General features: G+C 33.0%; 1 protein-coding gene and 1 long non-coding RNA gene across 4 annotated transcripts; one reads left to right on the forward strand and one right to left on the reverse strand.

Moving 5' to 3' along the window:
• The first annotated feature begins 1,011 nt into the window (after positions 1 to 1,011).
• LOC130654308 (pre-mRNA-processing factor 40 homolog B-like) lies at positions 1,012 to 22,706 on the forward strand. Of its 3 annotated transcripts, XM_057456863.1 has the most exons (26): positions 1,012 to 1,043; positions 4,092 to 4,142; positions 6,651 to 6,712; positions 7,503 to 7,577; positions 7,770 to 8,040; positions 9,840 to 10,006; positions 10,360 to 10,476; positions 10,623 to 10,743; positions 10,845 to 10,875; positions 11,149 to 11,335; positions 11,638 to 11,702; positions 12,355 to 12,724; positions 12,855 to 12,909; positions 13,092 to 13,159; positions 13,522 to 13,596; positions 14,376 to 14,490; positions 14,890 to 14,981; positions 15,601 to 15,717; positions 15,892 to 15,948; positions 16,121 to 16,201; positions 16,708 to 16,851; positions 17,519 to 17,627; positions 17,927 to 17,958; positions 18,222 to 18,248; positions 21,291 to 21,431; positions 22,440 to 22,706. In XM_057456863.1, exons 3-26 carry the CDS (start codon positions 6,710 to 6,712, stop codon positions 22,542 to 22,544), a joined length of 2,625 nt encoding a protein of 874 aa, XP_057312846.1. In that variant the 5' UTR covers positions 1,012 to 1,043; positions 4,092 to 4,142; positions 6,651 to 6,709; the 3' UTR covers positions 22,545 to 22,706. The 3 variants fall into 3 exon arrangements, with proteins under 3 accessions (XP_057312846.1, XP_057312847.1, XP_057312848.1); XM_057456864.1 differs by lacking the exon at positions 1,012 to 1,043 and having other exon boundaries at positions 4,092 to 4,127; XM_057456865.1 differs by lacking the exons at positions 1,012 to 1,043; positions 6,651 to 6,712.
• Positions 1,620 to 3,571, reverse strand: LOC130654309 (uncharacterized). Its single transcript, XR_008984392.1, has 2 exons — positions 3,313 to 3,571; positions 1,620 to 1,751 (listed from the first exon to the last, which is right to left on the reverse strand). It is a non-coding gene; the product is annotated as an uncharacterized LOC130654309 (long non-coding RNA).
• Positions 22,707 to 26,566: the final 3,860 nt, after the last annotated feature.

Here is a 26,566-nt window from a genome sequence, read left to right on the forward strand (position 1 = left end):
ATTACCAATGAATAATCAGAACTTACCACTCGACAAACAAGAATTTTCCTTATAGGTGAATACACTGCTTCAACCAATGGAAAGGAAATTATTTTCGAATACACCGCTTTTCTTTTCATGCAATAATTGGATATCCAGGGAAATATTAGCAGTCATGTCAAAAATATCTTGACTGATATCCTTTAAGAGGCACCGCACTAAAAAGGCGAAGTAGCTTGCTACGTCAGAAGGAGATTGTCAATTAGTATTATATGAATTGGTACTCTAAAAAATATACACCGGTCTCCATGTATGAAGCGAAATCAAATAAATCTCATGCAAAACTCTTTATGCAATATAGGCGTTTTCCGTATTAGTTTTCATAAACTTCTGGACATTAGTAGTATAAATGGATTATGTGATCAACACTCCATAATAATGAAGGAATGTAAGAAAAATGACAAAAAAAGTTTGCGCTTTCATTTTTGTCACGGTTAGTTTGTTTCCAAGTTGAAACATATAGTTATAAAAATCCATCATGCGTGCGCCATATGTCCGCCATTATTGTTCTGGATGCAAAATCAAAACATTTATTCACGCCACAACCCATTACAGTCTGAATCATTAATTTTTGCGAGGATTAATTGTTAAAAAGGTGACAAAGGAAGTAGGGGAAAGTACGAACGCTTGTGGAAGTGGAAAATGCGACCATTGAAATTTTTCGGGAAATTTGTTATGTATATAAATTTCGCCGATTAGACAATTATTCAAAAATTTCGCCGATATAAATTTTCGTGTATGGCTAATTTCCAGATTTTCGCAGGGACTTAATTTCGAGAAATAGGACAAAATATGCGAAATATGGAAATTTTTGCGAAGCAATTCACTCGAAACCTGATAATTGCTAGTGCCCAGACCTGCGCGGTATGAAACTCATTAAATTAATTTATTTTCGACTTTTGTTGATTCGCAAAGATCCGCAACTATGACCAAAAGCTTTCATTTCCAAGGCTGACTTCGCGTGTTGACGGAAAGCACACAAGACAAAAACCATACAACATGGTACTAGAAATTAAAAAAAAGGTTGCGAAGCATTTCGCAAGTTGCAAGCAAAATTAAACTATCCAATACTTTGTCCCCAGCGCTTCTTGTTTCTTTGGCGCTAACATCTTCCGAAATACATCAAAATTGAATATCATATAGAAGAACCCTGGGGACGAGGTAGGAAAATGAACGCTCTGCGGAACAATTCGTTGCTCAAAAACAGTTTTTTTTGCGAATAGACTGCGCGAGTATTTGATGTACGTGGGATATTCTTTTCAAAATGTGCGAGAAAATTAGATTACGCGAAACTAACAAAAACGAATAACGCGTGTTAAAATTTTGTACCGCCTTTTCCCACAGAATGGTAAAAGTAAAGAGCGCAATACAAAATTACACTTTTAGCAGTATTCCGAAAGATATGTGATACATCGAGTTGTACAACCCGCAGAAGTTGGTCCTAACGTAACGATTTCGTAAATAACCTCACAACAAAACAGTATTTTTTTCACGTAAAAATACCGGCACTAGAAGCCACAGAATCTGCTGGAACGAATTTCGAAAACTCACGGGAAACAATTAAAACAAAAACAAACAAATCAAAACAGTTTTTTAACTTTATCAAGATTTATTAAATAGCTTCAAATTTGGGCAGAAAAACAATAACGGATTCGCCTTTTTTTCACCACACGCATTAGAAGATTACATCACTCACTCCCATTGTACACAATCTAAAAGAAAAAGAAAACATTTTCATATAGTGAAGCTTCCAGTGCCTTTAAGGGATGGCCAAGTCAATGGAATTGAAAGCACTGTTTTTCATCTTATAAATAATTAAGGCTAATTCGGAAAAGTATAAAAGAAAAAAACTAAACAATTTGGCAACTTTACTAATTTTATACGCAAAGTTCCAACCATACCAACAGTTTCCAAATCTGACAAAATCATTTTAGAAGTGTTTATTTTTTCAGAATTTGATTGATGCAAGGCCAAGGGAAATTAAATAAGTTTATTGTCCTAGACCCATTTAAAAACATATGCTTCTCATCATTCAGTTTTTTTTCAACCAACATTAATGTAATCACCCAGAGGAAATTATAATGTCTCTTGTGTGTGTTTTAGAAGCTGAGTACACAAATACACAAATATTACAAGTGCTGAACTTTGGCAATCATATTTTGCAATCAGACCCTTTTAAAAACTATACTGAACCATGTCAATTATTAAATTCAGCACTAATAGAAAAGCACCTTGGATAGGATTCTTTGTTGGGCAAATAAAATGACTGACAAATGGTGCATCGTGAATGAAATAGTAATTTTTACACAAATAATTTAAAAAATAATGAACTTTGTTATGTGGGTTGTTCTCAAACACACGTGGACGGTGGACAAAAAACTGTGATGTAATTTCTCTTGGTCTATTATTCCTGAGAATATTCTAAAATAAGAGGGTGTCAATAAGCTGCAAACAGCCACATATATAAGGGCGAGTTCGGGCAACTTTTCCAATTAAATTAGTGATTGTCTTCCAAAACCGCCTGCACTTTCTCGAACTTGCCTGGAGCATTTTCAAAATTCAATTCCATGTAACATACCTTGTGGACTATAGTTGGAAAAAGATGCTTTAAGAGAAAGAAGTTAATAAAAATTAAAAGTTATTTATCAAGTAAATTTTATCAAAAACCATCAAAAACAGTTCTTTTAAGAACTTTACTACCACATAGTTTATATACTTTATGGTCTATATGCAGGTTTTTTCGGGTGAATACTTCAATTTTTTTGCAAAACGCTAAACTTGCCCAAAAAGGCCTGCACGTTATACGGCGTATGCAGCTTATCAGCACCCTTGTTCTAAAATTACAAGCAGTTTCGAAGATGCCCACGCCGTTTAGAGGACGTGGTACGGCTTGGGCATCCTTGAAGTTCTGTTTAATGACAGTTTTAATGTTTTAATGTCGTTTTAAACCTTGTTCTCAGGGAGGGTGTACGGAAAACTAATTCCTATTGACAATTACAATGCTGTTGGTTTGATAGCAAAAGTGGATATTTTTTTTAATTACTGTAACAGGTTACTTATATAATAAATAAAAAATGATAAAAAACGGTTGGTCAGCTCACTCTAGCGCCCAGAGCTATTTGTTTTGTCTGCGCCCTAGCTACAGGTTTTCCTATATCTGGCTATCAGTTAGGTAGTAATACAGCTTCTCCATATGTATTCTACAAATTACTTTCAATTCTTTTATACAAAACTGAGCTCTAGCTAGCTACCTTTCGTGTGATTAAGCCTTACCTTGATTTGGATAAAACCAATTAAAATTGATAATATTGTATTCTTACATCTTCTTAGAAACAATAAAATAAAACACAGCGCGTTATAACTGTACAAATTACTTCAATTTTTCTTTAGGAAAGGGTACCTTACACAGGAGCTTTCCAATCCAACTAAAATCTCCAGAAAAAGCACAGCAACAAAAAAGCTTAAAATACACAAGTAAAGTCGATTAGAAACAGGACTAGCAATAAATTTTTTCAAAAGAAGAAAACCGTTTTAATACTATTATATTTCAATAAAATACAACTATAATAGTATTAGAAGCAAAATTGCGCAGTAATTAATTAATTATTTATACCATAATTAGCTATAATACAAAGAAATAAGGCATATTTTGGGTCTGCAAAATATACGTGTCTAAACAGCCGACTACCGTTTCTTGTTCACGGCATATTCCTCTTTGTGTGTTCAAGTTCGGCGGACGTATAATCCGGACCAAAAGACGGGGGGGGGGTCAAAATCCGGGGGTGGGGGGGTACGAGCCGTACTTATTGCATTTTTTACTAAACTTATACTTTAACCCCTCGGTCCAAACTTATTTGTTTTATTAGAAAAAAAAATACCCTAGCTTTATGTGCAAAAATATCAGTCCTATTTCTTTACGCTGATTTTATATGATTTTTTTTCTATCGAAATTTTGAGAATCTCAATAATTCTCTTGGTATGCCTCGCGTGTAGCAAACGTGCTCCACAATTGCGCTTCGCTCGCTTCGCTCGCAAAGCTCAATTGCTTCGCAAAAACTTTAGATCAGATTGAACAGAACAAACAAAAGGTGAAACGCAAAAAGGTACTTAGCTATATAATACTGTTTATTATAATACTTATTCTTTGTCTTTTTTACAAATCATGAAATGTATAATTGGAAATTTCCTGAAATGTAGGAGCTTACCAGCTACAGCTTTAAAGAAAATGGCTAGCTAGCTAGCCACCATCCAACCCGAATCCAACCGAATTGGACAAGCGAGCCATAACGAGCAGCCAGAGGGATAATTACAAATTAGGCTATGATAATCTGAAAAGGCTAAGATTTATTTCTCCTAATTAGTTTTATACTATTAATATGTTTTTTCCGCCTATCGCTCTTATACAACATTTTATTGCTATCAAACCTACTTTTCCAAGTTCCACATATGTGCATGTATCCTGACAGCCAAGAAAAGAGGGACCACATAGGCCAAATTGACTCTTTAGCTTACACTAATTAAGGGTGCCGATAATCCGCATATGCCGTAAAAAGTGTGTGCAATTTTAAGATCTGCGTTCAAAAAAATTCAAATGTATTCTCAAAAAAGCACTGCATCCATTTAAAAGTTCAAAATAAACTTTTTGATGCTAAATTTTAGAATATATACTAAAAAAATTATGATTTCACCCACTAATTGTATCTGCATATTTGCGTTACAGCTTTTTATGATGCACAAAATTTCTTGTTCTTTAAAAGAGCGTATCTGTGTTGCAGCTTTTATATAAATTTTTTTTTTTTCTGTATGTATTTTAAAGTTGGTCCTTTTTTGTTATAGCACAGCACCAGTTGTGCGTCTTGGAACCCTACTGTCAAGTTGTATAAGTTCACGAAAGTTTTAGTAAAATTTACCTTAAATGTTGTATGCTTATACTATGGTACAGCTTTTTATTAAACCATAGTTAAATTAATTCTGTGTGTTACGTGACTCTTACTTGGATTATGCCACCTCAACCACCCTCTGCCCCTTACACTAATGGAATTGAAGGGAACTTTTATAATTTGTTGTGGGAACTGTGATTGTTTTTCTCCCCTACCTGTTATTGGATCCCTCCAAAACAAACAGACATAAACAGGTCATAAAACTCTCCTTTCAGTAATGACTCACTGGCTTAAAATGATGCTCTTCCTAGCTCTACAGTGCCCTAACATTATAAAGCTTTCTACAAAATTCTGGGTGTTAATTATTATATGTATTTTCCTTTTTAATAGGCAAAAAGTTTTCAGCATATCTAATCTGAGACTCCTTAAAATTTAAGTATTGGATAAGCACATCAACAAATCAAAATAAATTCTTAACAAAATGTGATCAAGAAAAAGTGTGTACAAAATAACTGTAATAAAAGCAAAGTTATCTGAAAATTTTAAAATGTGTATGTAAAAAGTGTTTTAGTACCAGATGGGCTACCCTAAAAAGAACAAACTTTTGAAGTAAAAAAAGAATAAACAATTTGAAAATCAAAATTTTGAAATACAATTCTCACAGGTAAAGTGAAATAACACGACAAGTAAGAAAAAATTACGCTGAATTACAGCTTAGCAAGAAACATCATGAGTTGATTCTTGAGAAAACATTACTTTATATATAGCGTCTTTTGAACTTAAATTCGCATTTAGAGTTGAGCTTCAGTAGCCTTGTTCAATAAATACAAAACAATTGAGATAAGTAACCAACATGACACCATAGGAATTGCTTTTCTTTTACAATGTTTTTAATTCTGTGCACAAAGCTGTGAATAAAATTGTTGCTGCATGTTCTGCAATTTCTTTCAAGCCAAACCCTCACATTTTTATTCTGATGTTTATTTAAACAACATTTTCTTTTTTGTATATATATATATATATATATATATATAAGATGTAGAAATATGAGAATCAAGAATAATGCCCCTGGGTTAATAAGCAACCTGCAGAGCTCATGAAAATTGAACAAATATCTGCCTGATGATACCTTGTTCAGATCTTTATCTGCAATGTTTTTTGGTATCTTATAGCTACTCAAATAATCAATCAGAAAACTGTTTTATAGATTACTTATTAATTTGTCAAGGTTTAAGCTTTGGTTGTTCAACTTCCTAAATGTTTAGCCCTTCAACTAGACCCAAGGTCGGAATACTGAATACTATTAGCCATAACTTCTAATCACTGAACTTATATCAAGATAAATGCCCATATAAAAGAGAATAAATTTTCCCATTCAGCATTGCTCAACGCTGAAGTAACAAATCGTCAGAATTCAGGTTTAAAGACGAAATGTTGTTTTTGAAAAACCATGGATATTTCGAGTTTTTCCACACAAAAATAAAATGATTTGAAGTCTAAGGGTTAACCTTTGACCCAAATCTTAATCTCCTTTAGTAGCTTCATTGCTTGTAAAAATGTGTATGTATATATAGATAAGACCTTGTTTAAACTAATGCGATGAGATAAATATTTTGAAGCAAAATTAAAGAGGTTTTACACACCTTCAAATATTGGCAACAGTTTCACATTTGCAGCTGTTCTTACTTACATATTACTAGCTATATTTTTTCTATGGTCTCTCTATTTTAGAATTGTCACCCATAAACACTTAACATTACATATTTTATGCTAGTAAGCTGCAACACATAATGGTATGTATACACTTTGATTGTTCCATTTACAATCCTTGAAATTGGCTTTTTTGGCAACTTACTTTGTTAAGGGTGAAATGAAAATGCACAGAAATTTGAGTATATATACTGTAACTAATTCGAATTTGAATTTTCTTTATATAAAAAACATATTTTTTATCATGTGGTAAAGATTCATTGCAACTAGCTTAAAAAAATCACTTGTTAAAGTTCTTTTTTTTAAAAAAAATGTTTCTAGATCAGTATAAATTATTTTGAGATTCTTTTCGCCTTATTAACCCTATTCGGTCCGGGGTTTTTCTTCTTGAACATACTATCGGGTAAAATCCGACAAAATTGGGTAATGGATTAATCACGTGTCCAAATGATGCGAAATGATTTTTCTTAATAAAACAAAGTTGTGTTGCAAGTTTCAAGTTCTAAAGATAATGCTAACAGGAGTTATTAAATTTCCCCCATTATAAGGATTTCATAGAAATTTTTAGGGGTAGTTTCGAGTAATGGCCAATATTAAGGCCTGTGAAAGGTATGGAATCTAAAAATTTGGCTTGCAGGTGTCTAATAGATAAATATTAAACTCGGTAAGTTTTATAGCCGTATAACATAGCAATAAGGAGTTATTAAAAAAAAACTGTCGGGGGGGGGGGGGGGGGCGAAATAATTAATATAATATTAAAACTTATTAAAACTTGCATACTTTTCAGATTAACAAAAAGGTATATACTTTACATTTTAAAGATACATAACAATATAGTAAACAGTAACTAAACTTGTTTTGTGTTTTATATAGGCTGGAAATTTTAGTCCCATGCGTCCTCCAGGCGGGGCTCAAGGACCACCTCGACCTATGTTTCCTGGTTTCCAAGTAACACTTTTTTCTTGAAATTGATATGTGTGATTAATTTCATTATTTTTTGCCTTAAATTTTTATATTTAATAAATTGTTCTTTGAACAATTTCCTTGCTGTTCTATCATTTGTATCCAATGAGTATAATTTACGTTGATGTAACTGAAAAATGATTAAAATTAGACTTCATCTACCATTTTCAATTCTAGCCTGGACAACCACCTGCACTGCCGACTGGCATGCCTCCTGCTAGCATGGGTGGATTCTTCTCTCAACAGCAACAGAATTCAATGTCAATGATGCCTCCAGGTGGACAAATGCCTCCAATGTTCACAGGTCATATGGGTGCTGGACCACAAATGGTTGGAGCACCACAAATGGGAGGCGTACCTCCTGGAATGCCTCCAAACATGCCACATATGCCGTTTCAACCAATGCCATCTGCAATGAATCCTCCGTTACCAATGGGTACAATGCCAGGTAAGATAAATTTGTCTAAACAAGGAATAAAAAGTATCCATAAGTCAATGAGAAAAAAGCCAGATGATATCATACAGTGCAGGAATTGAATTAAGGAAATATTTTCATTACTTTTTTATATTTTTTTATGTGACAGATGCGATATGTAAACTTACAAGCAAGGGTCTTGCAGGGCATAAATTTTACTTGCTTTTTGTTCTTTCTGTCAGTCAGAGTCAATAGTGTTGCACCAATATATTTTTGTTTTCATTTAAAAAATTTGGAAAAAAACCTTTGCCTTTTGTAAAGGCAAACAAACATCATAATTTTTTTTTTTAATTATTGTAAAGAATACCTTTAAAATTACCCTAGTGTGAATGTTAGTCCTAAGGGTTCACAGTCACTGCCATTTGCATGTGGTTGCTGTATGTATACATTTCACAAAATGAACAGTCAAATTGACTGCCAACTGATACTTGCTTTGCATGAACAAAAAGGCTTTCATGAAAGTTTAGCAACAAAAAACAAATGAGAATGTGCAGAAGATTCATTTAATAGTATAGCATGTGTTTACATTGTATTAAAAATAAAACAGGTCCCTCAAGAGCTTGTGGCAAAAATTTAATTGCAAATGAGCAATGTCAAAACATTATTTGCATATGATTATTGGTAAAATTTCTCTATCAAAAAGAAGAAAAAAAATAATTCTCATGGGAGCATTTTTTATACAATTGAAAATTTGAACTTTCTATGAATTTGTGTAAAAAAGATAACATAAGAATCAAACTCAAGAATAATATTCAAGGTTGTGAAACGACAAGAAGACACAAACCAAGCTTTAATGAATAGAATGCTCATTTTTTTGAATTGTTCAGTAAAGAAGATAAATGTTTTGAAATATTTTTGCAGGTGAACATTGCAATTTTTCAAGAACAATGTGTACTTTTTAAGCGTGCAATAGTTTGCACACCTGGATATTGCATTTGCGCGTGTGTGGAAGCAAGCGCATGTGTTCGCATGTGTCTCGAAATTCTCTGTGTTTTCCAACTGAGGTTTTGTTTGTTTTTAATGTTAGTTAGTTATCATACAATAAAAACAGTCAATGAAGGAGAGTCATTTAAACAAAATGAATAAGTATGCAACTTTCAAATAATTTATGATTTGAAACTCTTGTTGTTAACAGCTCAAAATGCATAAAATAAATTTTCCTTCAGTTTTTTAAATAAACAGAAAAAATAAGAAAATGATTAGCTATGTCACTATATATTAGGCCATTTATATTTGAAATTCCGAATAGGTTATAAAAGACTGTTATACCTTATTATTTGCAAAATATCTGCATATGTACTACACCCGGATTTCTGTTTGAAGCTATAAAATGATAATGAACAAACTTTCAAATATAAATAGCATTAATAGCTTTTTTCTAATTTTCGTGGCTTGTACCAGCCATGATTTACCATTTTTTCTCCCAGTTTTGTAGAGTGACATAAAAATTTATTCAAAACCATATTGATTGTTTTTATATGCAAATGATGACCACCATGGAGAGAAAAATAACAATTTATTTAGAATTTTAAAGGTTTTAATCAATATTAGACATTAATTATATTTTAATGTTCTTGAATCAAGAGCTAATGATGTTTGAGGCTATGTTTTGCCGTATATTATAGTTTTATCAATAAAGAATGCCAAGCTGATCCTATTTTGTAAAGTAATCATGTGGAACAAACAAATATTATTTTTCTCGTTTTCTAAAACTGAAATCTGGTGGTTTTAACCTTTTGTAGTTTAGTTTTTATTAACACAAAACTATTTAGGAATGCCTATGATGCCAATGGGTGCCCCAATGATGCCTCCTGTGGCAATGCAACAACCAATCATGAGTCACATGGGTTTTGTTGACAAATCGAGTAGCAAAAAGAAAGAAAAGGCAGAGAAAAAGGCAGAAGTCAAGGAGAAACCGAAAAAGAAAAAGCGTGTTAAAGTAAGAAAAGTAAAAATTTGTTTTCTTGAACCTTTTTTCTGTTGTGTAATTTTCCCATGGATTCTGTCATTAAATCTCCTCAACAGTTTGTATTTTTTATTTATGGCATCAAGAATTTGAAAATGTCCTCAAATACAATGTCATCTTTTCAAAAACATTATCATCAAAAGTCCTTAAATCTCAAATTTGGTTCTATAAAAAGAGTGGCAAGCCAGTGTTGTTACATAAGCTGTTTGCATGATAAGTGGTTAAATAAATCTATCACTGACTGACTAAAACAATTAACAAATAATTAAAGGTGTACAGTTATAAATCACAAATAATTTCCAAAATACACAATGTATTTTTACTAGAAGCCAAAGAAAGCCTGGACTGAACATACTGCTCCTGATGGTCGTACATACTACTTCAATGCAGAAACTAAAACTTCACTATGGACTAAACCGGATGATCTCAAGACAGAAGTTGAGGTAATTTGGTAGCAATGGAAAAAATAATAGGGTTGTGTATTTAAGCTTTAGTGAAGGTCACTTGATTAATGTCAGTATTTCTACTGTGTGTAACCTTGGAATTTAGTACATAACATTTGTAATGATTATTACTTGTTATACTTCAGAAACTTCTTGATGCATGTGTTTGGAAAGAATATAAAAGTGATTCAGGAAGAGCTTACTATCACAACACCGAAACTAAAGAATCAAAGTGGACCATACCTGAAGAATTAGAAGAATTAAAAAGTATAGCATCTTTTTAAATTTATTTTCTTTTTTATTGCACCTTCTTTGTATTTTTAATTCTTATGGGACAATTATTTTCAAACCTTTTCTTATTTTTTTAGAGCGACTAGAGGAAGAAAAGAAAGTATTAGCGTATGTTTATTTCTCTGTGTATCTTTAAAACTCAAAAACATATTTCTAGTATTTACAGTAACGTTGAAAATTTTGTATAGAAAGCCTATAATACAGTCAAGAATAGAAAAGCAAAACATATTTTTTTACATATTCCAGCTGCAAATTTAGTTGATCATATTGAGTTCAAGCGTATAAAAACTTATTAAAAAAAATTATTCTATATCTATAATTTGTTCTTTTTATTTAATTTATGTTACAGTACATAAAAAAATTTAAATTTCTGTTTGACAGGGAAAAACCTGAATCTTCGAGCGAGGAAGAAGTGACTGATGATGGGGAGAGTGAGGATGAGGAGAAAGCTGGCTCAGATGAAGGAGGTGAAGATGACACAGTACCAAAACAAGCACAAACTATAAAAAGAGAATGGACATCCAAAGAAGAAGCTAAACAAGCTTTTAAAGATCTCCTTCGAGAGAAGGTGAGTATTATAGCGACATAGTGTAACTTCATTTGAATTTTTTACTATGGCACTTTCTTTTGTAACAAAGCTGTGATATTTCCAGGTCAAATTAACAGGTAAAAAATAACTAAGAAATGATATACAGTCTGTTGGTATGTTATTAATAATCAGAGAATTCTTAAAGGGAATGAATAAACTGATATGCTTTACTCCTTTATCCTCAATATAAAGTTTATCATTCGTAGATTCCTTCATAGTTTGACTGAATTTTACTTGAAGAACTAATAAACTGATTTTTCCTTTTTTTATTGTGTATCTAGAATGTTCCTAGCCAAGCCACTTGGGAACAAGCGATGAAACTGATAGTGCATGATTACAGATTTGAGTGAGTATTTTTCTTGAACGCATTTTTTTCAACATTTTTAACAATGAAGTACTAACATGTAAATCTTTAAAAGCCAGAAAAAAATGTTTTTGGAAAGCTGCCCAAATTTGCTCAACAATTATACCATTGCTAAGTTATTTGACTATTTTCGGTGAAACAATTTGTGATTTTCCAAAAAAGGAACCAGGTTTTTTTGAATGACTGCAGAAAGCTCTTTGTGGTTCTCCATTACTTTGTTAGTAAATAAAATTATTAGGTTTGATGTGGAAAAAAAGAGATCGATTAACTTGCTTTCCAACGCGATCTATATTATTCGAATCTGACTGTGTAATTCTCTTTTTTTCTTCTTCTTACTGACAAATGTCTATGCGAATTGTTCTGTTGAAGCCACGTTCACATCTAAGTATTTATTTACATAAGGGCTGAATGTTCATTCAATCTCTTATGTATTCTTTGTCGAAATATCTTCATAAACATGGTGACCTCTTATATTTGTTCGAATTTTTATTTAAAAACTAAAAAAGTTCAACTGAAAGCAAAAAATAATTTACTAACAGCTCCTGCAGCCTCAAATACCGTGACACATTACCCTAGAATTCTGCAGGGAAAATAAAATTAGCAGTCGTTTTTAAAGAGTATTGTTGTTTTTTAGGGCCTTGCAAAAACTTAATGAGAAAAAACAAGTGTTTAATACATACAAACAACAAAAAGCTAACGAGGAAAAAGAACAACATAGGGAACGTGCAAAAGAAGACCGTGAAAAGTTACGTATATACCTTGAAGAACACCCTCGCATGCATTCTCATGTTAGATATAGAAAAGCATGTGATATGTTTGAAAGCGACAAAATTTGGAACGCTGTGCCAGAAAGAGAACGCAAAGACTTATTTCAAGACGTTCTGCATTATTTAGCTGGTCGAGAAAAGGAGGACGAAAAGAAAATGCACATTTATAATAAGCAGTATATGTATGATATATTCTCTGAAATACCGGGTTTGAGTTACAGATCTTTGTGGAGCGAAGTAAGTCATTACTGATCAAAAAAAGTTTTGGTGTATTGATTGTGGTTGTGCATTTTTTTATTGTGCAAAGTTAATGAAAACTCTTGTGAATTTTTTTTATTGGATATTATTGTTTATTTTACTATTTCAGGCACAAGATCTTATCAAAGACCACCCACGTTACAAAAATAATGATAAAATACAAGGTATGGTGTCATGTGTTGTTGCCTGCATAATACCTCTTTACGAATGGAGAGTATTTTAGCATGTTTAGCAAACACAAATTATAATCCCATCCCCTTCTAAGGTTTTATCATTAAAAATCAAAACTTGTTTTACATCTCATGTATTTACGCCTGACTGATTTTTAATTTTTCTTAAATTTTAGAAATAATGATCGAAGATAAGGAGGATGCATTGGCTGCATTTGCTGATTTCATCAGAGAGCTTGAAAAGGTGTGGTGCAAATATTTTTCTTCAGTTTATATTTCTGGTACCTAAACATTAGTTTGAATTTATAACTAATATTTACGTACCAGACCCCGACTTGAGAAGCTCAAGGTTCAAACAAAAAATTAAGTTTGCCTTTCGGATTGTTGTGTCTCCATTTACAGTGGGTGTTACCTCCTGATGAGAAGGAAGGAACTTCGTGTTTATTTTAACAAATATGTTAAACATTGATAAGAATGTTTTTTTATAAATACAGATACATAAAATACATCTTGAAAATATTTTTGTGGTGTTGTCTGGTTTGAACTATGCTACACTTTTCTATTCCTTTTCCATGCTAATTCATTTTCCGTGATAATGCTTCATAGGATTACGAAGAAGAACGTATTCATGAAAAAAATCGAGTCAAACGTCAGCATCGGAAATACAGAGAAGCTTTCTGCGTAAGTGGTGTATGGATTTTTACTATCTACTCCTGCTGCCATGGTGTTTATACCGTGATGTTAAAGTCTGAAAAAGGGTGTGACAAAAATGACGTCTTTATATTTCTGTTTTTGCCAATTAATTGCTAATCACGAGAATAATTTAGTTTAATTATTTTTGCTTGTACTTTGTCATCTTTTGCACGAGATTAAAAAAGACCTTAAAAGTGGAAAAAAGCTTTTTAAAATGAAATTCCGCTGCAGCAAGAGAAAGCCGAAATAATTAAACAAACAAATAACAAATAAATCAGTATGCGTGAAAACAACAATCAACATTATTTAATTCGGTACCAAAGTTTGTCACAGAATTTTGACATTAATTCTATAATACGCAATACAAAATATTTTTTGTATCTTACAAAAGCCAGTATTCTAAAATCCTCCAATAAAAAGGTATACTTGGAGAAAATTGTGTGTGCTAATATGCAAGTTGAAGGAGAGCACTAAAGGGAACAAACATAAAAAAGCGTGTACATTTTGCTCCTCTCCTAAGCATATTTAAAGTAAATATGCTTAGGAGAGGTTTTATAAGTTTGTGGAGAATGCGTGTGTCATAAAAAAAACTGTTAAAACTATTAAAACTTTTGGATGGAAATTGTAGAAGTAGAATACAGTTTACATTGTGGTTAAAATATATTGAAAAGTAATTTTTCATTTTCGTTTTGCCTGATAAGCGATTTAAGATTGATGAAAATTTGATGTATTTGTATTTGTTATTTCATTTTTCTTTTTATGTTTAGACTCTACTTGATGAGCTTCATAAAAAAAGTTATATCAACTCCATGTCACGCTGGATGGATCTGTTTCCTAAAATAAGTTCTGACGACCGCTTTACAAATATGTTGGGAATACCAGGTAATTACTTGCTTTTATTGTATGCAATCTAATTTTCAACTGTGATAGAATCAGTAAACCTAACATATTATTACATATTATTACGATTATTTCTTTAAAATACAATACTTTCAGTGGAGCCTTCTCGAAATATACTAAAATATTAGTAAACAAAAAACTCAATAACCACGGCAAAAAATATTTTAGAATATTTTAAAAAGCAAAGATAAGAATACTAACTTGGGGAGTACAAAATTTAAACAGTCCGAATCATGCACGTGATTTTTTATTCTAAAAAAACTAGCTAGTTTAGATTGTGCCACGTAAAGAAAGCCTTTCTTGCTATTAACTTTGCCCAGCAATCTTGTGCTTCATTTGACAAGACAGTAATAATCAAAATATGTCCTTGCTATTTTTCAGGTTCTACGCCACTCGACCTTTTCAAATTCTTTGTAGAGGATTTGAAGTCACGATACAGCGACGAAAAGAAAATTATAAAAGAAATACTTAAGGTAAAATTTTATTCATTGTTTTTTTTTTAACATACATCAGTATGTGGAATAGTAGACTTTTATTCTAATCATATCAGTAAACAGTAAATCTGCGCCCTTCCTCTACAATATGTTTTTATTCTCGAATGTTCTAACTAACTTATATAGCCTTTCTCAACCTCGATGGGATTAACTTTTCGAATCTCTGCTGCGACAATACACGATTTCGTAATTGGATACCATCTTGATTTCTCTTGTGCTTCTCCCAATTTTGATAGCGAAGACTGCAAAACGCGTTAAAATGTAGAGAGGTTTACAACTTTCCTTGGTATGTTTTTGTTTATCCCGATGCTTCACTATCGTATTTTAAGCCTCTTAGTTTCAAGACATGTGGGATCAGAGATGATTTGAAAACTATACACGGGCTAGGGATTCTAGCATTAAGTACTAATGCTCAATTGTGAACAACATACCCAATAAATCTCAAAAAAGAGCCTCTACTTATAGCACTTTTTAGATACTTCGCTTCAAAGAACAGGGGTTGAAGTTTAACTTGTCTAACCACGATGAAAATTCAAGATAATATCTAATTCCAAAATGACCTATTATTAGTGACATAACTTGTGACTTTGTTTTGTAGGACAAACAGTTTGCTGTCGATGTCCGTACTCCCTTCGAAGATTACAATAGCATCGTAATAGGTGACCATCGCTCTGAAACGCTAGATCCTGGCAACATAAAGGCTGCATTTAATAGCGTAAGTCTAAACGTTAAATTTTATCTAACATGTCTCGTTATTAAAAATCGCACAAAGCCTTTTTATTACCACTGGATATGTGTTTTATTAAATATACTGATGATTTTACATTTTTGTAATTAAAGTATTTTTCTACAATTGGTTGTGTTTGTTCACCATAAAACTTGTATTTAGATGCGCGAAAAAGCCGAGTCCCGCGAAAAAGAACGAGCAAAGAAAGAAGAACGGGAGGTTTGTTCTCCATCTGTCTGCTTTTATTAATTTATCGGTGAAATAAAGACATCAGCATAAATAATAAACTCTTTTCATCGTCTGGTGGTCACGCCACTTATTTTGCATATTATTCACTTCTCTTTAACTTTCACACATTCGCGTGTTCTGATATCTCGTATTTCTCTTATAGTCACGACGCAAAGAGAGTTCATTCCGTGCCATTTTAAAACAAGCTGCTCCACCTCTGGAAAATGGTGACAAGTGGGAAGATGTAAGTATAACGCATGAGACCCATGCAACCAATCAAAACTGATCTTAAACACAAGGAAACTAACCTTGAACAGTTCAATAGGGCTACTTGCAGACAAACAAAAGTGCGATACCAACTAGTCACAAAGATTTATATCAACATTACTTAACAGACTGTATTAGCGCGAGATACATCACTCAAAGGGGGGATTCATTTAAATTGTATCGCACCCAATAGAATTCTATAGCAAAAGCACCTTGCAGAGATATTTTTGTTGTTTTTTATAACCCGCTGTGTGATCTGTGCAATAAATCTTTCTTTTAAAAGGGTCTGTGTGTTTGTTTTGCCATATTGATATCAAGCAATGTAGATTAAGAACATGGTAAAGCCGAATAGAGTTGGGGAGCTACTTGGAACATAATATTGCCCTAGAACTGTAGACAAACACACTACTCGAAGTAGAGTTGTCGGACTGCTTTCAAATACGGCGCGATGTTCTTTAATACTTGATTCTATCTATACTTCAGGTTCGTAAGCGTTTTGAGAAAGAAGAAGCCTTTCAAGCTGTCGTTTTGGAATCAGAACGAGTCCGGTTATATAAAGAATGGATGGAAACGTATAAAACGAGAAAGAAGAAAGAAAAGAAAAAACACAAGAAGAGATCTGGCTCGGTAATCTTTATTCATAGCGTTAGATATAAAAACATTACTAGGAAGAAAATTCTACCACATGTTTTTTTTTCGCTGCGCCACAGTTTATAAAAGTTTTTAAACCAATAGGACTTTTTACTAGTTACTTGAAGCTGTCATTTTTTTTATTTTTTTTGATATATATATTTCCCGTTTAATTTTAAAGAAATTAAGGTCCTGCCAAGCATTGAATATAAAATTCGCGAAAATTAACACCTGTTAAAAAAATCACAAAAACCAACTTCAGGCAATTTTTAACCTAGAGAGAACAGGAGGGAAATTTCACTCTAATGATTAAAGGAGTGTTTCTGTAAATTTTTCATTGAGAAAAAGCTTTTCTATCATAGTTATTTTGAAACATTTTTACTTTCGAAAATTAATACTCACGAAGTGTTAAATTTTTTGACCCTCGAAAGACCTGCAAAACTAGATTATTTAACTTCTTCCGTTTTGCCAATGGGTTATTCCCCAAGCTAAAATTTCGCCTCAACGTGATTATGTAGCATAAAATAAAAATAGAACTGATTTCTCCTTTCACTAGAACCGTAGCTCAAGTAACGTTTTACACCCGCGAAATTTTCTTTTTCACCCAAAGTATACTTTACAATACAAGAAAATTACTGAACGTTAAATTTTATATGTGTGGTAGGATTCAGAGGAAGATGAAGAAGTGCGAGAGTCTCGCAGTAAGAAGAGGAAACATAGAGCCAGGTCTAGATCCAGATCACGTACGCCGTCAGATATAGATGAATCGCCAGGTATGCTTTTTGTACAATACGCGTTTTGTGTTTCTATACTTTTTCTTGATTTTGTTCTTCTGATGTCGGTGGTGCAAGGAGGTTTTTTTTTACACAATAAAAGTAAAAAAGACTGGTTGATTCTTTTCTACAAATTGCCACCACCTATGAATTGAAAAAACACTTTTAAGGCAGTTTTAAATAAACTAAGTATTCTGCACTCGTTCTAAGTGACAGGAATCGTAATGTTCTGTTATTTTGTTTTTGCAATAGAATTTGTTGTGTGTTGTCTACTTTTTGTATCTGCTGTTTTGTTTCAGAACAAGAAGAAAAGAAAAAGAAAAGAAAGAAGGTGAGTTATCTATTGTTTTTTTTTTGACAACTCCTTTTCTCATCACCAGCTCTCTTTTTTCTGTCAAAAATTTTCCCGCTTTGCAATTTCTCGTCCAAAAGACCTTTTACTGTGACTATTATGAACTTCTCTTTCCGTCGTTGCTTCTCTTCATCCCTTTTTTGTGTTTTTCTCTTGTTCACAATTTAAAATACTTTAAAAATCGTGCTCAATTTACTCATGGCTGTTTAGAAAACATAATATTTTTTTTTGTTTTTTTTTAGAAGTCAAAGAAAAAAAAACAGAGAAGTGTAAGTCGACCTTTGCCTACAAATTATATGTTTTATGGATAAAGCCGGATTTACACTCAGAAATAGTTTGTGACAAAAGGACTGATGAAAAAATAGTTTTTCTTTCATTTTTTAAAAAAACGAAAACTTGTTGGTTTGGGTATATCTTTTAGTTATTTTGTGTAAAGGATGACGTTGAAGTAGTAGTCCAGTGCTGAAGCTTAAAAATTGGCTTAACCCAGAAAAAAAATAGTATCAAACTTAGCATACTGAACCAAGATGATAGAATCACCAAAAAAGAAGCCTCGTGAATCTGACATGGGGAAACACGATTTTTCGACCCCAATCCAAAATGGCGGACTAGGGTCATAGGGCAAATTATCACTCAAATTACACGTTTTATAGCTCGTTAGAAAGATAATTTAAATCTGAATCGATTTTAACAATTTCCATGTTATAATCTGAAGATAAGCTCGAAGACCATGAAAGTATGCTGCACGTTCAGTCGGTGGCATCTTCTCGGGTTCTAACACACCTTTGCACACCATATCCATATATTTGTTGTATCTAACAAAGTAAATAGTAAATGGAAATTACCTAAGACAATTATCTAAAATAGTATCACAAACAACAATGAATAACACATAACAGTATAGAATTTTCACACAAATACCAGAAATCCTGTAGTTCGCTCCGAGAACATTTGAATTTTTTTCAGATATTTTGATTGGAAAACGAAATCATATGGCTTTATTAGCAAAAACAAATTTACTTACAGTACAACCATGCAATTTTTATCTGTATTAAAGAACAAGCCTTTTCACGATTAAAGTATAAAACTGCTGCAGTTCTTACCTCAGTTTAGTCAATGTGTCTTCTTTCTTTCCCAGTATATAGATATAGCCATGTGACCAATTTCATCCTGCTCTACCCCCAAACGTCATTCATCGATATTGCTATTTGCTTCAGTGCATCTGATTTCTTTACTTTTTGATTTCTGGCTTTGCCTTTGCCGAATGGTGCAGAAACAGTGTGACACTCTGACCATGGACGGATAAAGAGAAGAAATTCACGAATATGCACTATTTTACCAGAAGCATCCTTCATAATGCAACCCTTCTGCATTCTCTCCTGGAAGAAGATGATATCTCCAAGCAGCATAATTGCAATGTCTGTGTCATCTGCCACCACCACAACAATCTTTGATGTATCTGAAGCAATATGTAGCGCAGTGGACACAATCTTAGTATCTGCATCACCATCACAATTAGTTACATTCTGCCCATTGTCTTTTTAGTACCTGGAAATAAGCCTGATAAATTGTGTTTTGTTGTACTGATTTGATAAAAAACCGTCTTGAGAACAGGGAACAATGCTATACTCAACAATCTCCACATTTTGGCACATTTTGCCATGTCCACTTCGTCTTTGATGTTTGTTCGATTTTGTTGTTTTATTTTCGTACCCATCAAACACTAATAAAACAGATCCATAGTTTCGGAGAACATAATTTACATAAAGCAGTGCTAACTCTTGGAAAGAAGATGTCTTCATCCACCGCACTCTATGTAAAAGGGCTCCTCCATCTACTGTGTATATATAAGTCTCATCAAATTGTTCTTTATATATAGCTTCATCATCAGGCAACAAAGCTCTTCTCAAAGCTGGTTTGTCTGGTGTGAGCGTAAGACCACCTTTAAACAAAGACATAGGATCTGTAGTCATCTTATAAGAAAAATACTGTTCCACATCTTCATCTCTTTGTGCAACAGCTGCAAGTCTTGTAAAGAGAATGGTTGGACTCATATAAATCGATTTCTTCTCAATCTTAACAGTATTTCCAAGTGACCCAATTGGGCACAGCTTATCTTTAAGTTTCATGCTGACTTTTGCTAGTTTCTCATTATCTAACCTCTGGGGAATAACTAGACCCAAATCTTCAGCTTTTTCACAGTTTACTCCATCTTCATCAACTATTAAAACCCATCCAGTTGACAATGAATGTAGGTGTGCATCTTCGAATGAAAATGGATTGTACTTTTCATGCCATTCTCTAAACTTTGTAACATCTTGATAATCATGATTTTTTCTTGTAGGGCCCATTTCAATGTGTTGTTCGCTGGACTTCAAAGTTAAACCTGATAGTTCCATTACAGCTTCTTTTGAAGTGTACAATTCACAATCACCATTTTCCTCAAGCCAGTTACATACCTATATATTGCAATGCTAATCCCAAACAGTTATTATTATTATTTTGTTATATTTTTCTCTAAAAAGATCATAACCATCATCAAAACAAATGTTTTCATCAACAATACATCTTGTTTAATGTTTTTATTAAAATTCAAATAGAATTCTTTTAATGATTTTCCCATGCAATGCACTGACATCAATCATAAAAGAGAAATAAAAATGCATTTTAAATACATTTAGAACTTAACAATCTTTTCAAAAATGCATTTTAAATGCATTTAGGACTTTTTACTTGATTTGAAAAACATGAAAACTTCCTAGGCATGGAGAACAGCTTATCATCTAAGGCAGGTTTTAAGCCCATAACTTAAAATAGGTTCATTTTCAAGGCATAGTTCTTACTTAAAATCGATTTAAATTATCTTTCCAACGAGCTATGAAACGTGTAATTTGAGTGTTATAAAAAATTTGCCCTATGACCCTAGTCCGCCATTTTGGATTAAAGTCGAAAAATCGGGTTTCCCCATGATTTGCGGGGCCTTCTTTTTGGTGTTTCTAGGTAACATCTTGGTTCAGTATGCCAATTTTTGGCTTGATACTATTTTTTTCTTGGTTAAACCATTTAACGACTGGACTGTAGTGGGTATTGTAGTTAAACAGCAAAATTTTATTTCGTCAAATAAACTTTGCGATAAAGAAATGCTAAACTGATTGGACGTTTATTTCGGCCGATGTATTCGTGCTCGATACCAGTAGACGAGGCGATTTTGTGTAATAGGTGGATTTTACTTTCTAATATTTCTGATTGAAAATCTCACTGAATCAGTCAAATCGCATTTGAAGTTAATCTGCTAGTACTTTTTTCTATAGCCATCTCCATCCGACGGTGAATCAGAAGTAGAAAGCCGAAAGAAAAAGAAAAAAGAAAAACGAAGAGAACAATCTGACGAATCTGAAGACGGAGAGACTGTCTCTCCTCCACATAAAAAAGGAAAAAAAGACAGAAAAAAGGTTATACAGACAAAATAAATGAATTCTCCGGTTGTTTTTTTGTAAGCACAACAATTTAAACTGCCAATGAGATCTTGTTTGCATCAAAGCCAACACAACTAGCGAATTTTACTTTAATAAATGTGCTTTTGTCATAGTTGCGGGTAAAGCCTCTGCGTCAACAATATTAGGGAGCTTGTGCAAACTCGTATTTGACAAAGGTGCCCTTACCGATAGGAAATAACCAGGTGCTTTGGAAAAAAAATAAATCTGTCCTGCGAAACTTCTTCACTCTGTATCTTGTTCTTGTGAACGTGTAAATCATGTGTGGACGCTGTCATTATGATAGGATAAATTGTACATCTTTTAAAAAAAAATGCTTAGAGTAAACACGCCAGAAGCAAACAACATACAATAAAAGAAATAAAAACACAACATAAAGTTTGTTTTTTACATGTTTTTGTTTTTTTTCTAAGAAAACTACTTTTTGGCGGGCGAACAATGATACACGACATTCCGATGCGGGAAAATGTACTGGCCAGAAATAGTTTCTTCTTTTTGAAATACAGCAAGAACGAAGAACTATTCTTACCTACCACCTAGTTGTCATTAGAATAAGCTGGGAAGAAGGAACTAACTTTAAAAAAGTAAACTTTAGACACCTTAACCTTCTGACTCTTTCAGCCTCATTTCAACATTTTTAAAAATGGTTTATGTGATTTATTTTCGTGACGCTTTGAGATGCTCTTATCTTTCAGAAGTTTTTTGATTATAGAATTAGTTATTTCTTCCGTATAATTTTGTCCTTTGACGTACCTTCCCTCGTTTACAAGTTTCCGTGCCATTACTTGTTCGTACTCGTTTGAGTGTTGAGCAAATCCAATTGTTACTGCCAAACCATGTACAGTCAATCAGATCCGATTTCCCAATACGGTCACTGTTCGGTAGTAAAATACGAGTTTTCACAATTATCCTGTCACGTCCTATGGAACATTTCTTTTTTAATCTTGAATTTGTTATATACCTTAGGAGGAGTGGGAGTCGTCTAGCGAAAGCGAATCTGAACTTCAATCTCGTCGTAAAGAATTATTACGAAAGTTAAGAGCGTCGACAAGCCACGCTGATTCTGATTAGTTAAAGCTGCACTGGAAAAGATCAACACCATAAGAGAAAGACACGCTTTGAGAGTTTCAGAGAGATAGCATGTGTGTGTGTAAAATATCCGCTGTGTGTTACCATGAAGAAGTGGAAACTCTAGTTGTAGAATTTATTTGGAGTATTCAACGTTTTTAATCCCATAGTAGTTTTATCTAAACACTTGCTTCTCCGGATTACCCTTTCTATTTTTCCATAAGGTGCCAACTTACTTTTATTTGTGCAAATATAATTCACCAATTTTTTGTTTTGTTAGAATTTCACTATTATGGCGTTTTGAAAAGTGAAGTTAACTGTCGGGGATGTTTTATGGTGTAAGAATTGTTTGATGGGTAAACCGATGACTACATTGAAAACAAGCAAAACGCGGACTTAGTTTGCCCAGAACCAGTTTTAAATTCGAAGTCGAATTATTCTGAGAACACGGCACTACGGAATTAGAAAATTGGCGCACTTGGAAACGGAAAGTTTCGCAGAGTACAATTTTGTAACGCGAAATTTTCGCTCGTGGGACCGATGTTACGAGTTTACATTTTACATCTCGATTCGTGCAAAAAATGACTTTTAAAAAAATCAACTTACCTTGTCTACACATTGAGAAAAACACGGATAGGCGGTCAATACAACATTCAAGAACACACTCTTCGCACTCACATCTAACTTTTATGGCGCGTGGCCTTGTGGTTATAGAGTTTAGCTGTGGTAAAGACACTCTTTACCACAGCTACGGGTCATCGCAAATATGCGTCGTATAAATGCTTTTAAAAACGTTTGGAGTTAACAAGGCATAACCCTAACCTACAATAGGAGCTTGCGCCTTTTCATGATTAAGATGTATTCCATGTTGGATCATTCAAAAATTTCTCAAATCTTACTTTTTATCCTCGAAGACCTTGACGGTAAATTTGGAGTTAGCGAGCCTAGGACGCAAATGGAGAATGTGAAATATTTAGTCCTCGCTCCACCAGGCTTGCTATTGTTGACACTGTCACAATAAAAAAGATAAAATTGCGCAATCGTATCCAAAAACAGAAACAGCATAAAAATAGTTTCAATGGTAAGTAAACTATCTCCTGTAGCGTGGATCTACCATCAGGGTGAAGGGTTCTTTTCTCCCGCTTTTGACTCACATTTGTATTCTGGATTATTTATAATTGAGTATTTTTACGCATTTGTGAAACGGATGGCTAAATTAAAAAACAATGGAATATAATGGGGGGTCAATGTACACAAAGTGATTTAATAGGGAAAAGTTAAAGATCAAAATGGCAAAAAATGTTGAACAACATGTAAAGAACATATTTTTATTATTTTGCACTACTTAACTTGCCAATAAAATAGCGATTAAAGATAGCCACCATATTGCACGTTCGACTTGTTATTGAAGGTTTCCGGTCTGTATATTTATTCAAATGTGGCGCCATCTCATGATAAACTTTATCGTTCGAAATTTGTAGTATGTTGTGGAAAAGGGACTCAAAACATGAAAAATAATTGTTGTTGGTTATGACAGATATTTCTTTAGTTCAAAGAAGTTTAAACGAAGGTTATAAAAAGCTGTTACTACTATAGTATGTGAAATATTCTTGGTTATCTCAAGTAAAAGATGTTATTTTTGATGTTTACTAAAAAGTACATCTAAAACCTACTTATTTCCACCCCATACAGCCATGGAATTTCTGCAAAAATGTTGTTATAAAGATATATAGGTAGTTAGTCGTGAAATATAGTTTTATATTTGGTATTATAGTAGTTATCTTAGAAGATTTTAGGATTTAGAAATCTATAAATATTTTTCACTCGCTTAAAATTTATTTTCTGGCTGCCACAAAATAGTTTCTTGTTCGCCTCTCCTTTAATAGAATATATTTTCTCGAGAATTTCATTTCGCAAATAGAAATTTCGTTGTTGTTTTTTAAATTTTGCCAGAATTTAATTTCGCAAATGAATAGTTTCAATAAATTTCGCGAGAATTTATTTTAGCGAATGGTCAATTTCTATTTCTAAATTATCATGTTTAATGTTTTTATTCTACATGCTTTTTTTATAAAAATACAACAAACAATACCGCTATTGTTTTTAACTCAAAACCCTAGCCTGATATTCTTATAAAGCATGTTTTGCAAAAGAAAAGGCGCGTGGCACAAGTTCACGATTATTATACTGTAAATAATCAAAATCATTTGTCCTGCCATCAACAGTTAAAGTCTTTGTCCAAATTGAATCAGATCCATCGGAGGAATCGTCATCTCTGTCATTGTCGTCGTTCTCAGGACCTGAATAAGAAACCACCGACAGATGACTCTTCACTTCTCCAGCTGGCTGGTGAAAAAAGAAAAACATAAGCAAAGCACAGACGGTATCAAAAATTGGTAAATTTACACAAACACAATGATTTATTTATCCCCAAGTTTTGCTAAAAACAAGGTTTTAAAAAATGAAAAATGCGAAAATTTCATTTCGGAAATGACGGAATTCCTCAAAATTCGCGAGAACATATTTTCGCGAAAGGCGACAGTGATGGCATAAAGCATTTTGCGAAAAGCAAAATTTATTTAGGTTTTAAAACTTTAAACTATATGATCACGACGAAAGTTTTTTTTTAAAATAGACACAAAACTCGCGATGGAAATATGTTCGCCTTTTTTTAGTGCCTGCGAAATTATTTTGAGAGAGATTTTTTGCGATAATTAGGTGGACAACTAGCTCAGAGATTCTGTTGAAGTGAAATCAGAAATTTCCCTAACATGGCTTTCAAGGTATTTTCAAATATGCAACCAAGAGCTAGCTCGATGTTTTTAGTCTGCAGGAAATTGAAGTACGCGCGCCAAATCAAAAATTTCGTGCACACGTTACATGAACCAAAATGATTTGGAATTTGGACACGCGAACAAAGCAAGGACAAAACAAAACAAGAAGTTGTTTTGTATTAAACAGCAGGATTAAGATCTTTTTCTTATTCAGCAGTAATATGTTTAATGCATAAACCCAGAAGTTCTGTGCTGTAGCTAACTAAAAAGAGTCTCAGCAGTAAAAGAATACTACCTGCTAGCTACAACAACATTCTGCGATGGGGATTGCAGTAACACTTTTAGCTAGCTAGCTGGCTGATTCAAATAATAGCCTGAAACAATTCTCTTCAATGAATTCAAAAAGTCCCAGACCTATCTTGTGTATAATATTGGTCCAGTAGTTTTTATAACCTATTTTGAGATGTTCCTCAAACAATCTTGAATCATCATAGTAAAAAACGATCAATTGTACTCTTAAAAATGCCCCTTAAGTATTTATGCACATCTTCCAATGTATAAAGCTTTAATGCTGATCAAACTAATATATAGATGACTTGCCAATGTTTACAAAAGTTAAAAAGTTTGCGTTCTTTTTGCACATGTAATACAAGCATTTCTGTAAAAAATATAAACAACCACAGTAATTAAAGAAATCCAAACAAAAAAGAAATTTTGCTTAAAGTTAGTGAAATTTTTTAAGCAGAATTAGAAAAATATATATAGTTAATTTTTAATTTCAGTTCCTTTTGGGAAAATCTTTAATCTTCATTTAATAGCCATTTTACTCTGTGAGTCTTTCTTTTTAACCTATACAAAACTGCATGCATGCCCATTGTTCTCAAAATCAAATCAAAACAACTATGTCACACCAAAAGTGGTCTAAGCAATAGTATGCTTTTGACAAACAGTTAAAAAGATATTGGGGTTTAAGAGTAATTTAATAATGTCATCAACCTGCCTGTTCCAAAACATGTGGTACAGCTTTTGGGAACTTCAAATTTAGTCCTGGGTGTCTCCTAGGTACCCACACCAGAAATGAGGTCAGTTATTTCAAGCTGTTTCTAAGATTTAGGCCTTAAGCAATAAAGTGCAATGTGATAGCTTCAATAATTTTGAAAATGCCAGTCTAATGCATAGACGTCATGCCATATTGGCTTAAATGACTTAAAAAAGTGGTATTGTAGAGTCCATTCCTATCAATTTTAATGC

This window comes from Hydractinia symbiolongicarpus, chromosome 8 (genome assembly GCF_029227915.1).
Source record: "Hydractinia symbiolongicarpus strain clone_291-10 chromosome 8, HSymV2.1, whole genome shotgun sequence".
NCBI classification, from domain to species: Eukaryota; Metazoa; Cnidaria; class Hydrozoa; order Anthoathecata; family Hydractiniidae; genus Hydractinia; species Hydractinia symbiolongicarpus.